Raw genomic sequence first — 16,189 nt, 5'->3', positions numbered from 1 at the left:
GTCTCGTCCTGCATTCAAGTCTTCTGGGACTAAAGGAGTTTTAAGCAAGAAATAGTTAAGCTACTATTTGTAGTATTTTATCCCGGAATGCCTTTTCACCCCGGTGAGTTCTTTTTGAGCCTCGTATTTTGTTACTGCTCACTACAAGCTTTGTTTTGTAATTAATTTTTTTTTTTTTACTGATGCTTCATGCTAGGGCAGTACTTCCCCTGTGCCTGTAGAGCTCTGGCACGTTATCCAAGGAGAGCACAGATGCAAAAAGAAAAGCGTGGAGTGCTACTGTGATGTGTCTTCTGGAAGCTGTGCGTGTTGCTATTGATTTTCTACCTCTTTGGCTAAGCGTTAGGAAAGGTGGTTTTTATTCTTTTGGCTTTTTATTCCTCAGACATTTTCTGGTTTGCTTTATGTTACTTTATATTTTAATCTCCCAGAGGTTGAGCATTTGTTTCCTCATTTTTGACACAAACTGAACTTTCGAAGGAGTCACTTCTGTTGCAAATAGCTGCACTCCCCCAGCTGTCTGATCATGCAGAATTAGGTCTTTCCAAAGTGTTTTTGATAGGTCTTTTGATTTTATTGGTCATATCCAATCTAGCGTTTGCACATAGCTTTTATGCCACTTAACAGAATTTTAATACTTTTTTTTGCTGCCATGTTTACTTACTACTTCAGGAAGCGGCTTTATTTTTTTTATAATTCCTTTCCTTGGAGCAAGTAATTCCTAATGGCTTCAAGTGTGTTAGTCGTTACAGAGCAGGTTTACAAACACACTTTGAGCCATTTTTCCTTTTGTGGATTCTCTGTCCAGCTGTACCGTGAAGCAGAAGGATGGCTTATGTCTCGCTATGACAGCTGCCTGCCTGCGGAAGGGTGACAGATTACCCATTAGCGCACTTGCTGCTGTCACAGCTTCACTGATCTCCCCCAACATCCCCTCGTTGCTTCCCATCCTGCTGGGCAGTTAGTAATATTTTCATAGTGCTAGAATTGTAAAACAGGAGCAGAGAGACTGTAATCTGTAGGGATTTGGGGCAAGTATGACCCCATTTCCATGCATGGGAGCCTGCTGTCCTAAAACATGGTCACCTGTGGAAAAATCAGATTATCAAGGAATTGTGGAGGTGCAAAGAGGAATGATTTCAGAGGCCTTAATGTATATTTGCACAGGACTGTATTTCTAACCTGGTCTTGAGTTACTGGTGCTGGACCTGGTGCCTTCATTAGCACAGCTCTGAGTCGTCCTTGGTGCGCTTGACCACTGTCTTTGAGTGATACCTTCCATTCTGGGCCCAGAATCAAGAAACTAACATCTCAACAGACAAAGAGCCATCCTGACCTGCTGTTGGACAGGTTTATTTAGAACAACTTTTAATTTCCCACTAACGATGGGAAAGCAGATCCCATCCTGACGTTATGTACATTTCTGAAGACATAATTATTACACAAACAATAGGAGAATTGGGGTGACAGGGAAGGAAGTAGCTGTATGAGATCACTGGCTGCTTAACTTCTTTGAAAACGTTTACAGTTGTAACTAGCCACGGAGGAGTTCAGAGCCACTGGATGGCACGTTGAATTAAAACATAGTGACAGCCCAATCTGATGCACAGGGATCTCCTTTAACTCTTGCAGAGCAGAGCTGTAGCTTTGGTTTGAACACCTCAAGGCTAAGCAGTAACTGTAGCTGAGCTTTTGAGAGTTCAGTTTTGCTGCCAGGGCTCTGTACCGAGGGGCAGCAGCCCACAGCGGCGTTCCTGGTGGATGTGTGGATTCATGTCTTGCCTCGCCCAGATCCGAGCTGCGTGTGTGGTTGTGCCCTCAGCATCTATTTAGAGGAGGCTGTAATCAATTTCACTCAGTTGCCTAAAGGTGCCTTTTGGTGGCCTCATGTTTATTAATCAGGCCCTACAACAGAATGATGACTTGGCAGAAATTTTGCTATGCTTTGTGATTTGAAAGCCTTAATTAGTAGACAGTATGTCCCCAGGATCACAAGTGTACTGGTGGTTTTAGTCTTTGTATGTAAAGCAGCCTGAGGTTAAACCATGGAGGTATTTTTTTTTTCCTGATTCAGTACACAGTCCTGTATTTAGAGAGGGGAGTTAAATCGTTAAGACTGACATAAACTAAATGGTGTATCCGAACTGCGTTCCTTTGAACAGATCTGAGGAGTGTATGCATCAGTTTCCAGCTGGTCACATCCCCGGGAATGTCTTCATTGCTGTGAAGGGCTTATGTACAGTTAGATCCATGAGCTCTGAATTATTCTAGACAGAAGCAGGAGGAAAAAAGAATTGTAAGAAAACTTTGTAAGCACACACAGAAGTTATTTCATTCTTGGGAGGCTTTTCCTGGCTGACCTTATTTGTGGAAAGGTAACCAAGTCAAGCATGGCGAGAGAGATGCTGAAATGCCGTGTTCTCACAGCTGAATCCATAGGCACAATTTATGTAGTTCTGATCTTCCCTCCCTCCCCAGACCCCTTTTTATTTAGTGTGCACACGGGTCTTTCCGCACCCCTTTATATTGCGTTGGCTGGGGTTGGACAGGCTTAACTTCTATGGGACAGAGGAGTAAGATGAGGTGTCGTCAAACAGAGCAACTGACATTTGTATGAGCGAAGGTATTCCCAAGAATGGACTGTCTGCTGGCTCTCAGTCCCTCAGGGCTGGCAAGATTTAGAGTGTAATTCAAGTTCCAGGTGACCTCTTCCAGGAGCGAGGGGTACAGAAAACAGTAAGACTTCCTCTCCTGTTCAGTGCAGGGAAAACCTGAAATGTCCCAGGGATTGAGAGGCAGGTTCTGCTCCTGAGGGAAGACTTTGCCTTTAGCCTAGCTTAGACACTGAGGCACAGTCTCAGATAGCGCTACAAGGCTGCTTTCGGTTGCTGCATTTCTGTTCCCAGACTGCATGCAGCTTCACAGCACATGGTCTCTCTGTTCAGACTAACAGGACTTTAGGTACTTGACAAAATTGATGGGTTGTTTTTTCCCTTTAAATCGCAGCAAGCACCGTTTTTCATGGACAGCAGTGGGAACTGGCTTCGCTGAAGCCTTCGGACCGCTTAAGCAGTGCAGAAGCAGCGTGCTATGTACAGAATTGAGTAGGGAATGGTACTCACCAGAGCACGGGGAGATGAAAAAGGGAGAATTATTTACATGAGCTTAGCCAAGGTGCTGGGAAAGCCTTCTAACCGACTGCTGTTGATGTCCTGAGGCCTGTGAAAGAAGAGAATAAGACAGTGATGGCATAATTGGGATTGAGATAAATTCTTTTTTTCTGCTATTTTACTGAATTAGGGGGTTGAGAAGACAGCACAGTGATATGCTACTGTGTGTGGTGCGAGCTGGTTCAGGACAGGCTGTTCCTTATCTGCACCCTACCTGCCCACATAAGGGAAGGGCTGGGTTATGGGGTCAGGTAAGAGATTTATTCATTCCCTGAGCGTACCTGAAAGATGATACTTAATCCAATAGCTTCACATCTGGAAGCCAGACAGCAATAAGGACCTTGTCTTACGCCTGTGGTGAGCACATAATGAACTGATTCCCACTTACCTTTGATTCTGCAGAATGGCTCCTAGGAAGTCCCTTAGTACCATCTGTTGGTGGTAGCGGCTGTCCATCAGGATGCTGTCAGACTGGCGCCTTGTCAGAAATTCACGCACGCCTTCTCCCGGGCTGCTCTCGCTGCTTCTGTTATGCAAAGATGAGAAACGTCTTTGTTTCAGAGGTGCTTTTTAGTCCCTCGCTCAAAGTTTGGCTCAGGCTGAGCAGCACGGCAATGGAACCGAACCTCCTGGGTCTGAGCCTAGGGCCATTCTGCGTAATTTCAGTAAGAAATTGGTCGGCTGTATTTGTTCCTGTGTTAGAGGAGGGATTGAAGCCGGCTCACATCTGACTAGTTGGTGTTATTTAGTGGCAGTCAGTCATCTATCTAGGCAACGCTACCCGAGTGGTAGCAGAGGGGCTGTTTTCTGTGTTCAAACCATGCCAGGGATAACTCTTTCCTACCAGTGAATGATCACTACAACGATTATTTGCAAATATTATTGCTTGTTGATATTATGGTAGAGCTCTCCGCTGATCTGACCTGTATAGCCTTGGAGGAAGGATTAATTAGGCTGTTTAATTGTCATTAGTGGGATCTGAGATGTAGAGATGCAGGATGGCCTTTGGGATGTGGAACAGCAGAAAAGATTGCTTCTGTTGCAGTGGGAGGCAGCTATTTCTGCTACGTGCATGAAAGAAACTGCCCAGTGTAATAAGCAAAACATTGGCCCTAGGACAGCAGGCCGCTGTGGCTTACCCAAGCCGCTTGCCAATGATGGTCTGTAAGAATTTGCGGGCGGAAATCTGCCCCAGGAATTTCCGGTAGTTGTCAGTGAATATGGCATCAGCATGGCGCTGCATCCTATGGGGGAAAGACAAGGACAAGGTGTGCTCTCTGAGCTAGCAACGAACCTTCTAGGTGAGAAATGGGTGTTTTGGATGACAAAATACACCAGATGTAGCACTGCTGAGATCAGGGGCAGGGAACCGTAGCAAACACCTCTTGGTATTGCACTGTGTTAGTGTTGGAGGGTAAAAGGATTTGAGGGAACTCAGTCCTGACACAGAGGCAGCAGGCAAAATAAAATGTCTGTTAATCAGTATCCACACTAGAATAAGTAAGGAGAAGTGCCTGCAAACCAAAGCGGGCAGAAAACCAGTGGAAAGGAGGAGGAGAACCACAGGCTGGGAGATGCCTGTGCTCTGCAGCAGCACCGTCACCTCCTGGGAGGACTGTGTCTGGGGTGGGGTGGCAAGAGCCTCCAGCAGGCCTCTAGCCTGTGCTTAGACCCAGGCTCACGAAAATCCACAGGTAAGGGAAGCACAAGCCATTTGGTCCCGCCATTGTAAGGATGAGTCCTCTGCTTCAGACAGAAATAACCATCCTCCATCTTCTGGCAGGGGTGGAAAGGAGAAGCTCTAACAACCATACCGATGGATTCCCAGAGCTCGGTGGAACACTATGTTCCCTGCAGGAGTGCTGGGCATGTGAACCTGCACCTGTGTGTACATCCCTGCTGCTGGGGGACAGCTCTGGACACGGGTGATGGTCAGAGCTGGCACAGCCCCAGCCTTCTGCTCCGGTTGCAGGGCTCGGCTGAGTTCTCCCCCTGGAGCCTGGACTTCGTGGTGCTGGTGGGACTAAGTGACCTGCTGGTCTGCTCCTGGGCTGGGGAAAGATCATAACCGGCATACTCTTGCTGCAGCGGAGATGAGAGGTGAGGTACAAACCTTTTCTCAGCAGGGTCTGTTAACAAACCCTCCTCGTCCTGTTCCTCTGCCAGGGGGTTATGGCTCTGCAATGGGCTGCTGTGCTGTAGCTGGAAGTTCACAGCCTTGCCAGGAACTGGCCCTGGGCTGTACCTGCAAGACAAACGCAAGGCGTACTCCGAGATGTGCTCAATTGCCAGTCAGAGATCGGTCTTCTTGACCACTACTCCCTGTTCTCCTGCTTTTTCTTTCTGCTTTTGCCATGCCCATCTCATCAGTAACCCAAATGTTGTCCATCACTCTCTCCAGCTAGAAACTGCCCTGACGTTATTTGAGCAGTGAAAAGATGGTTGATAGAGCTGCCTCAAAACACACTTTCCCCTTGCTGAGCTCCCAGCATCCTTGAGCAAAATTCCAGCAATTCTGGTATTGTTATGCCATGGCTTTGGCACAAGCCTAAAACTTTCTATGAGACATTGCAAATGCAGATTATAGAACCCAATGCTCAGTTTTGTGCTTCCATCGATTTGTAGAGATGGGAATTAATATTACAACTTATAACAGTCAGCAAGGAAATACTTGAAATATTAATCGGCAGCTGCTAAGTTCATGTACTAAAATATCTGCAGTTCTGATTTCAATGTAGGTAGCCTGCAGGCACAAATTTTAATCAGTGATGGAGTTGGAAGTGCTGCCTGCTCTGGAGATTCCCAGATTTCCCTTTATAGGACCCAGCATTCAATTCCAAACCCAACTGCTTGGGCTGAAATATTCCATGTCAGGTGCCTGCCTTCTTTGGAAACTGCATCTAGGGTAGCACCGTACCCAAAAAATTAAGACAGGGTAAAGAAATAGGCTTATCGACTCAGGAACAGTTCATCTGGCTTTCAGAAGTGCCAGCCACCTTAATTTGGCATGTGCTTATTTTGCACAAGGTGAGAGATGAGGCAGGGAGTGACAGCATGGCTAAAACACTCAGAGGCTTACCTGAGAGCTGGGTAGAGAGGAGAGGAGATGGAGCATGCGACTAAATGCAGGAACAGGAGCAGGGTGGCCTTATCCAGCATCTTCCACCCTTTGGGGTCACCTGAAACACAGAGCAGGCTGAGTCAGCCGCAGTGGGATGCTCAGGGCCAGGAGGGGAGGCCAAGTGACACCTTTGTGTTCTTGGTCCCCCTGCTTAGTCATTGGCATAAAGAGACTGGAAGCGTGCCTCTGCGTTTATGGTTATGGTGCTTCCCGATGCAGAGATGTCAATGTGGCAAGGTCTTTGCTGGGGCGTGCGGTGGCTGTGTGTGACCCCTCAGGGAGCTGGTGTGTCCCTTGGGTCGGGAGGCGGGGCTGATCAGCAGGATTTCAGTGTGGGACCCCCTTGTTGACCTGTCCCCCGGCTATGGTTGGATACCTCGCTGGGATTGCCCTGGGGACCACTGCACGGGCTGTAAATACCAGTGTAAGAGCACCTGGATGCTGGAGGGCAGCAAGTAGCAGGGGCTGCTGAAAGAACCTCACTGCCTGCACAGGACCATCTGTGACCGGCCCCTGGGACCTCGCTCTCCTGGAGGCGTGTGTCTGCTCATACGGCTGCACGGCACAGGTCCGTGTAACAGCTGAGTGGGCTGCCTTGCTGGCTGTCCAGAGATCGGGGAGAAACAGGGAAATCCAAATAAAATTCCTGGGCAGAGGGGTAATACTGGCCCGGAGGTAACCCTGTCAAACCCATTTATGGAAGGCAACGGTGCTGAGCTTGGTTAGCCAAACAAAACACGAGCTGTTCCTTCAGTTGTTGTGCTTGGGGAGAGGAGGGGCTGGACTGAAATGCATCCTTTTGGGAGAGCTGGATGGCTGCTGTGTGGAATGGAGCCCCTGTGCAGCTTTGAGCACCGGCTTGGGTGGAAGGTGAGATGGACGTGAGCCGTGCCTGCCTGCCCTCTGGCAGACGGCTGCGGAGCTTGGCGTCCTGGGGCTGCCTGAAGTGCTGTGAATGACTCAGGGCTGAGTTGTCTGAGGTCGCACACCCTCGGGAGCTGAATGCCATGTGTTTGTCATTGGAAGCGAGGGACAGTAAGAAGGTATTTCAGTGAAGGCTGTCCCTGAGTTTTGGTTGAAAGCGATTGATCTTTTGCTCAAAAAAGATTCTTTAAGAATGCGGATAAAAATCTTTAAAATATCAAGTTTCCCTGTTCCCTGTCTTATTTTACACAAGAAAAGAGCAGAAGGACGTTTGATCTCCAGAAGAGGAAAAAGAAACTTCAGACATTTAAAAAAAAAAACCCCAAACCTTTCATATGTATAATAATACTTTGTTGCAAAGAGCAGTTTTCGAATGGAAAGGGTTTGGTTGGGCTTCTAATTTCCCAAGAGAATTTTTTCCAAGCAGTGGGTTTTACTGACGGTGGTGGCAGGAGGAGGCCCGTTCTGATGGGAAACATCAGCAATGAGCTCTGTTTTTCTGCTTGGACATAGCTGCTCACTCTCCTGAAAGTAGATCAAAATATTGAGGGGAAGGCTAATTAAGGACCGGCGCTCATGCAATTGTGTCCAATCTTGATACTGTGGAGTTAATAACAAAATTAGTGGCAGTGTCAGAAGTGCATGGACAGACATGGGTAAAGATGGCGCACTAAGAAATGGGGTTTCTTATCACAAATTCATTCTCAGCCCGGTCCTTGTTTACAGCTGCTCACACTCCCCGCCGGGGGACCAGCAGCTTCCCCATCTCTTCCCCTTGGAGCAGCACCGATGCTCCTGGCTCCAGCAGAGCTTCTTGTGAGCTCATGGGTGGCATCCCCTGCCTCTGATACCTGCTCTCTTACGGAATCGATCTGGCCCCTCGGAGAGCTGAGTAACGCTCAGAAGAAGAGGAGCGACTCTGAGAAAGACTTACAGGACTTCTGGTTTTAGAACAAGTTTCCTGCTTCCCCCCCCCGCTTTTTCATTTGAACTTGAAGAAGCATTCCCCTTTTGTCCCTCCCCACTAAGTATCTCCAAGACAAATCCCAAATCAGATCTTTCTAGATAGAGGAAATGATCTAAAGCATCTGTCAAGGAGTACCAGGAGACTGTGGCACCAGCATCTATAGGAAGTGCCAACCAGGAGATTTAATCAGTACCGTGAAAGCTGCTATGTGAGCTGAGAAACGGAATACCAATGTAAAAGAAAACCTAGCCCAATGTTGTGTGCTTCCTTTTGTCTTCCTAGGGTACAGCCATGATTACCACTGTCCGTATCTGGTTTCTCTTCTTTGAATGCTGGGTTTTTCTCCAGAATCACTTTTTGTCCCTTTGAGATTTATTTTTTTTTTATTTTTCTACTATTAGTTTCTTTGCAATACTTTGTTTGTTTCTGGCTTTGCTTTTCTTCCTCTGTCTTGCTTTGCCTTCTCTCCCTTAACTGCAGTCTGCTTCTCATCCCCGCTTTTTGGGTATTTCTGTCTCCCTTTTTTCCCTTGGGAGGGAGTCTGAAATTAAAGTCCTAACCCCTTCCCAGAAGCATTTGCTATTTCAGAGGAGAAGCCGGGGAACTGAAGTCTCGCCCTGCATACAGGCAGCTTGACAGCTCTGCAAAACCTTGTCACCTTCGAAATTCTCCTGAGGTGAGGGACACCTTACTTTCCATTCTGGCAGTATGTGAAAAAATTATTAATAAATAAATTCCCCTTAAGATGAAGAGCTTTTAGTGCCATTCCAGCAGATAAAGCGTAATAGCTTCGTCCCATCCTGTGCAACGCTAGCAGCGGCATTGTGACGGTGATGTCGGAGAGATGGGGTAACTATCTCTCACTATTTCTGAAACCTTAGCCTGATCAGTCTTAAAAATACCATGATGTAGATGAAATGAAGCTTTTATTGTGCCTGTTCAAAAATTATAAAGTTCAGACTTTTATACTACGAAATACTACATTAGAAAAGCAGGAATCCTTTTAAGTGCCCTACTCTGCCATGCTGTAGCTGGCTTCGCATTATCTGTAACACACTGTGGCGTTTCTCCTCACACTTTGGTTTGGCTCAAACACAGTTTTATTGACGGGTGAGTAAAACAGCATTCATTTTCCAGGGTAAAAGGAGCTCACATCAGTATAGCAAATGAGGAAAACTGTGCCACAGCTAGTTAAATGTCTAACATTTTTTACAAGGCTTATCTATATTACAATTGTATTGATTTGCATTTATCCTATAGTTCAATTATTATTTCATTCTATAACTTGATACCAAAAAAAACCTTGTATGGTACAAAGGATATTGTACCCGTCAAAGCTAATTGCTGATGCCAGCTTTGATTGCATTTCAGTGTAATTTAATTGTCTCAAATTTCCAGTTATCTTGTTAAGTGCCCATAGAGAGACTTGCACTTACCGTTCCCTTAGAAAACAAGCTGTTCCTAGATCGGCTGCTGCTCAGGTGTTTCCTTTCCCTGTTGCAAATACAACTTCTTCTCCTCTAGAGCTGCTGCTGTGAGCCCCGCTGGGTCCGTCCCCTCCGCGCAGTGCCTGGGCAGGACCCGGGCTGTGCTGAGCAGGGAGGACGCTCTCGGATCTCCCCCCAGCTGTCCTCTGGCTGCCAGGGAGGTGCAGCTCCTCTTTTTATACCTGGGCTCCCTCAGGAGTCCTGTGGGCTCCCACGCGTCAGAGAATCAATTATCCTCCTGAATTTCAGAGGCTGTGTTTAGCATCCTCCTTTTTGTGCATGCAAGGATGCAGGCAGGGAGGTTGTGGGGAGAGGGTTATGCCTGTAGTCGAAGATCATTTGCATGCTTTGTCTTTATCATTGAAAGAGTGAAAAACAAATAATAACAATGATAATCTGGCAAAGTGAATGACAAATTTGCTTTGCAAGGTAAACTTCTCTTTCCCTTTGCAATTGCAATTTTTTCCTTCTACTCCACAATGCGAGAGTTAACCATTAATACTTTCTCAGACTGCCTGCTTGGGAGGGTTTATCTTTTTGCTATTTTCTTTTTCTTTGATTATCAGCCTTTTCTTCCTTCTCCTTTGTTACTCACACCTGCTAGCGTTAGCGGGGCAGTTCATGCTTCAGTCCCTCACAAACATCACAGCTTCATATCAAGCACACAAAGCAGCTGGAGAGCCCTGCTCCGTTCGTGTGCTCTGGAAAAAGGCGAGTGTCTTCCCTGGGGAGCTGCGTGCGCTGGCAGCTGTTTTCATTCCTGGAATAAGGTTTATAAAAGCCCCATTAAAGAGAACACATAGTCTTGGTGCCAAGAAGACCAGGACAATTCAGATGAGTTAAAAATGAGGTGCCAGCATGAGTTCCACCCGCCAGATTTTTAGTATTGACTTTATAAAGCCCAGAATTGATGGGGACCCAGACCTTCCTGTCTCGGAGCTTGCGTGACTCGATGCTGGGAAGAAGTTTCAGCAGGTGACGTGACTCGTATCTGCCTGCTGCCGAATACCTTCACCTTGCACCAGAGTGCTCCTCGCAGCTATCGGTGGCAGGGGTGGATTGTAGGGAAGGACAGTGCATCTGGTGTGCACGTGGGTGACTGCTTGTGCAGGGGGTCAAAGCATTCAGTGCCAGTCTGACTTTCTGCCATTGCCTCTTTGCTTCTTCCCGAGGTGAGAAATCAGCACCGTCATTACGGCTCACTTCTTAGGGAGGCAATATCCTCCTTCTAAACTGGGGGCTCTCGGTAAGCAGTAACCAACCATTTGCAAAGGCTCGAGCGAGCTCAGCGGAGAAAATTACTCTGTGGAGTTAAACAGCAGTCGCTCTGTACCTAGACAGATGTGCACCGACACCTTTGGGCTCTCCCTGCTTTGAGTGCTCTGAGGGCTCTCTTTTTCCTCAGTATCAAATCAGGACCAGGCCGCTTCACAGAGAAATCATGGAAAAGGATTGAACGGACCAAAGCAGGAGCTCGAGCTGGCCCTGAACTGAGCAGCTGACCAGCGCCCTTCTAGTGGAATGGAGAAACAGAACAACGACGTGAAAATAAGCAAGAACTACTGCCTTCCTCCAGTTTTTAAAAACAATGGGACCAGCCTGTTCATGGGGAGAAGGAGCTGCTGTGCAAATTAGGGAGGTATATAGCTTGTATCACCTACTCGTGAACACCAGAGAAGGGCATTTCTGGGTAGCACAGAGCAGGTTTTCCAAAACTCCTGTACTGGTGCGCGCTGTCTCTGCAAACTGGCAAGGGATTTTTGTTTGCTTTTTTGAAACAATCTGTTCGTGTTCTCTCATGTGTGAGGCCGGTTGCACCAATTTTTCAGCATGACTTGTTTTTCTTCCACTGTCTTGGTGCTGCACTGGCTGAACAGATGAATCAGACCATGTCGTTAAACCAGTCGAGAGCCTATGCTATTTCAAGGTCTTATCCTATAGCATGGTTTTGAGCTAATTCTCTACCCACCTGGCCCATTGCCTTACACAGAGCTGCTGCAAGATACTGGGCAATATCTCACAGATCAAGGGGAATCAGTCTATAACTGACTTGTTTATACCTGCCTGCTGCCCAGCTTGGATTAGGGGGGCTGTGATTCGCGTTCGTATCTCAAGTGAGCCGCTTTCAAAGGCGGCTATATAAAGCTCTGTCGTCCTAGGGGTTTCCTTGCGCAGCTGGGGTTGGGTTCCTGTCATGCACAGCTGGACCCAGCAAGACTCACGCAACAACAAGCTCTCTTTATGATTTCAGATTAATTGTGGGAGGCAGCAGAAATTTCTAAAAATCCTCCAGGCCTTGTTGGGTATATACGGCTTAGGAGTTCTGAAATAGCATAAAGAGAGCAGCTTTTCTGTCCCCAGGATTTCCTGTCCCAGCTTTAGTCAAAACCTTCGTATCTTCCCAGGACCCAGAAAGGTCATTTGTAGAGTTCCACTGCCAGACTCCTTGAGCTCTCCCTCTGGCTAGTGAGGCTACTTCTGCTGTAGCAGAAATGGCCTAGATCCCCACTGCTGCCAGCAGTTCAGCCTCTGCTCGACTCCCACAGTGGGTGCTCTGGCTGCTAACGTCTCTGGGTGAAGATGCTACAGACTGTGATAGGATCTGGTTTGCTTGGAGCCAGTTTTTACCAGTGTTGCAGTGTGTATTTGAGCTGGCAACTATGGTCTTTGTTCTCAGGGTCATTTTTTCAGTGTAGTCGTCATGCAGGTAGAGCTGGTACCCCCTGCATGCACCGGAGGGTGGCTCTGGCTGCAGTTCTGCACTCCTCACAGCCCGAGAGCTGCTCTGTGCGTGTCAGTGGCATTCAAAGTCTAAATGAACTAGTTGTGTGACAGCATTCCTCATGGGAACTTCATTTTAGGGGTAGTATCAGTAATAATTTGGCATGACAGATGACAGACTTGTTTAGCAAAATGGGGTTTTCTCTTTAGAATATCCCTTGATTTGTCCCTAGAACCTTCCAGGTTTCTCCCCACCTCTCCTCCCTGCCACAGCTAGTGTTGTCAGCATCCACTGGCTCCCAAAACAGAGGTATGTAACACCCGAATTACCCGCCACAGACTGTCACTTCAGGTTAGCAGTGCACGGTGGGTAACTGTCGGTTTGCCCTCTAAACCCAAGCCCACACCAGTGCAAGCTCGATGGAGCCTACGGCCAGGTCAAAGCTGCCACAGGTACCTTTCGCACCTGGAACTGCTGGATTTCAGAGTCGCATCCATGCAGACCTGACCTCCCTAGGGTCCTTGGGTGAACATATGCTGGATAGTTTTATTTCCATGCCAGTCCTTCACTGACAAAGGACACAATGTTAGGATCCTGCAGCAATTTCCCAGATATTGATTTCCTCTTAGCTTTACCTCCTCCAGTCTCCATGCCGTGCTTAAAAAATTGCCCCTGTCTATTCCAGGTGCGTAACATACAGCTTCGGATAAGCTGAGCAGCATGTGAAATGGTCCTGCTCACCTTGTGAGGTTGAAACTAATGACAGTAAGATGTATCTCATCAAATGGCAAAAAACCCCATCCCATACTCTCAGCTATTAAAAGCTTTTCTGCACTTCTCCAAAACAGCACAGTCAGTGGCTGTTGGTCCCCAGCTTTTCCAATCCCCACCGCTCCTGAGAGAGCCCCGCACAACTGTTGTCTGGTTTTCTTTTACTTGCGAGATGTGGTGGGGACTAACTTATTGCAATTGCCCTAATTATAAATGAAACCAAACTGCCTATGATTAGAAGTTACATTTTTTGCCTAGGTTTGCCATTTTAGAGGTAGGATGGGACAGATTTTGGTTCAAATGTCTTATCGCAAGTGGCAGAACTAAGGCAAATTATAAATAAATTGATCATCAATCATTTAATTACATTGTCCGTTATTGGTGCATACACAGTAACTTTCATTCCTAAGTTCTTTGCAAAACTGCAGTCATTTCTGTGGAAGGCAAGCAAACAAAAATGAGATGAGAAAGACAAGATTTGGCCAGTGTTGCCAGTTTCTTCTACGGAGAAGCAGAGGACTCAAAACTTAAACCCAGCAGGTGCGGTGAGACTTGCCATTAGAAAATATATGAGACTTGGTTTCTCCACCTTGGAAGGTTAAAGTGCTGGCATTTGGATCTTCAGATCCTCCATACTCAGTCCTTTGAACATCAGTGGATTTCTCAGGGAGAATTTTCCCTTGAGGAATTCAGATGGGTAGGAAGCTGAATACAAACATTTATCAAAATAATCTCAAGGAATGAAGTCCCTCTGGATGAGAGCACAATTTGCACTATGAGCCTGAAACAAGGGATCGGATTAAAAATAGACACAATAAATCAGTAATTCAAAATGTGCAAGAAGTGCTATCAGAAAGGACTGTCTCACACTGCTAAAAGCCTGCTTGAAAAGCCTACTTAATCTTCAAACATTAACGTATCACTGAGACTACAATAGAACAAATGGCACCAGCCTGCGAGATGTGTATCTGTCAGGAGGCCTGATGAGCTCTGCGGGTGAGATCCACTTATAGAGCCTGTACCTGTCTGGCTCTGTTTATTTCCTAGCAGAGCTGCTGGAGCGTTTCAGCATCGCCCAAGTGAACTGCCAAGAGTTTCAGCCAGATGTCAGCATGTTACACTCAGCTGCAGGCTTGAGAGTTACTGGTTCCTGAATTTCTGGCTCTCTAAATACCATCTCCTTCCTCTTCCAACCCCAGCAGACAGAGCTCAGATGCCAGCAGTGAATCTCAGTAATTAAGGAGTTTATTTTTGGTCTTACCACTCTCATTTCAGTTTGGATAGGAGCCTTCACTAGGAGGTTACACAGCACATTACAGCCAGAATCAATGAAGAGAGCTTCAGTCATAACCCTGCCACCGACTCGTGGCAAAGAGGCTCACGAGGTCCTTCGCCTGCTGATTCTTGGGTGCTGGTGCCCCACTTGAGGACACTACTCCCAATTTTTGGAAGCACTGAGACTTTCGTACTCTGGGATGGAGTAGGCAGTGTAGGAAAGGGTCTGCAAACACCCACCCTCTGCACAGAGAGCTCTAGTGACTACCCCAACAAATCCCCATCCCTTCAGGGCAGGCTGGGTGTTGGTCTACGTGTTTTCTGTGACTTGGTTTCCCATCAGAATCCAAACGCTGCCCTTACTGCTCACCTTGGGAAAGTGCTTTGAAGGCTTCTCAAAAAAACAGAATTTGAGTGAGATGTTTTACTGGTGTCAAGAAAGTAAAATGTAGTTTATGGAGAGGGGGTGAAGAGGGCCACATTTCCAGTAAGGACTGAAAAATTAAAGCAGTTGTTGCTAATTTTTTCCCAGCTGAATAACGATAGGCAACCTGAGGATGAGAAGACCTTGGTGCACCAGGATGTGGTACACGTGCAATGAATGATAATAAATAGATCTCACTGCAAAGACATGAAGGAAATACTGCAGTGCAAACCAAAGAAGAAATGTAGAAAGAACTAAAAAAGCTAAGGATGATTTGGTTTTGGTTTTGGAGAAAGGCTTCATGCCTGAGCTCTGTCTCTGCTTGGAACTGGGTCCTGACAAAATTGCCATTTCCGCTTGTTGAATCAATTTTAGCTTTGAAACCCACTTAACATCTCGTAGGCTTTGGAACAAAAATCTTCCCCTTTTTAATAAATAGCTCCCTTTTTCATCATTTCGCAATCACGTGAAGTGCATGGGTCAGTGTGGTGCTGGCCGAAGGCAGGCAGCCAACGCGGGCTAATGGCACCACCTGCTTGCGGTTCAAAGGTGGAGTGTCTCCTCGGCAGAGCCTGGCTTTGCTCCCAAAGTGACTGAAACTCCCCGGGGCACACGGACGGACTGGCAGTCCCCCCCCCCCACCTATATCTATCTAGAAGACGCAGTGCCATTTCTGTTGGGGGAGAGGAGGAGAAAGGAAGAAAACATACAGAATTGGTGCAACCTAAGTGTATGTTTTCCCCTTTGCCTGCAAACTTTCAATCTGTGAGGATCAGAGCCCATGGGAAGGTGTGTGTGGACAGCAGCCCCGCCAAATTCAGTGTACTGGCTGTGCTGGGAAGAATTTAATCTGGCTGCTTAATCCATACTGATAGGATCTCTCCCAACATTCACAGAATTATTTCTCCCTCCTCAGTGCTTTTGCGTCCTAAAGACTCAGTGTTTGGGAACTGAAAGGGCAGAATTTACTGCCTTTCCTGAGCTCTGGATTTATTCCTTGGCCAGTATAGCCACTCACCAGGGGCAGGGGAAGCTCTGGTAATTATTTGAGAGTCCTTTTTTTCTTAGGATTTTTATGCTAGAAGAATTTCTTTGTACAAGTGTCTCTGGCCTCTGCAACTCACAGCCATACACATTCTCCAGTTGTCTGTAAAGTCTTCTGCAGTAAAAAAGATGAAAGGTTTTTAATCCAATTGCTCAAAACCTTTGAAATTGTTTTCGTTAATACCCATTTAATTCAAATGCTTGGTAACAGCCTAGAAAATCCTTTTATTACAAATGCCATACCTTACTCCCTCAGTAGATAAGTAACCGATTAGGTTTTCCCC

At 46.8% G+C, this 16,189-nt stretch overlaps 1 protein-coding gene across 1 annotated transcript; it reads right to left on the bottom strand.

The window, feature by feature from the left end:
• Positions 1 to 3,155: 3,155 nt before the first annotated feature.
• GHRH (growth hormone releasing hormone) lies at positions 3,156 to 6,344 on the bottom strand. The gene is made up of 5 exons (XM_063350467.1): positions 6,250 to 6,344; positions 5,284 to 5,415; positions 4,310 to 4,414; positions 3,559 to 3,696; positions 3,156 to 3,219 (listed from the first exon to the last, which is right to left on the bottom strand). Exons 1-5 carry the CDS (start codon positions 6,327 to 6,329, stop codon positions 3,156 to 3,158), a joined length of 519 nt encoding a protein of 172 aa, XP_063206537.1. The 5' UTR covers positions 6,330 to 6,344.
• Positions 6,345 to 16,189: the final 9,845 nt, after the last annotated feature.

The sequence above is a fragment of the Chroicocephalus ridibundus genome, chromosome 12 (genome assembly GCF_963924245.1).
Source record: "Chroicocephalus ridibundus chromosome 12, bChrRid1.1, whole genome shotgun sequence".
Taxonomy (NCBI): Eukaryota; Metazoa; Chordata; class Aves; order Charadriiformes; family Laridae; genus Chroicocephalus; species Chroicocephalus ridibundus.
Note: the sequence above shows the minus strand (reverse complement) of the source record. Positions and strands in the feature narration are given on the sequence as shown.

Coding starts and splice junctions, on each gene's coding strand:
- GHRH (XM_063350467.1), bottom strand. CDS start 6,329: ATGCTGGATAAGGCCACCCTGCTCCTGTTCCTGCATTTAGTCGCATGC. Junction 5,416..6,249: donor CCTCTCTACCCAGCTCTCAG/GTAAGCCTCTGA, acceptor TTTGTCTTGCAG/GTACAGCCCAGGGCCAGTTC. Junction 4,415..5,283: donor ACAGACCCTGCTGAGAAAAG/GTTTGTACCTCA, acceptor TTTCCCCCATAG/GATGCAGCGCCATGCTGATG.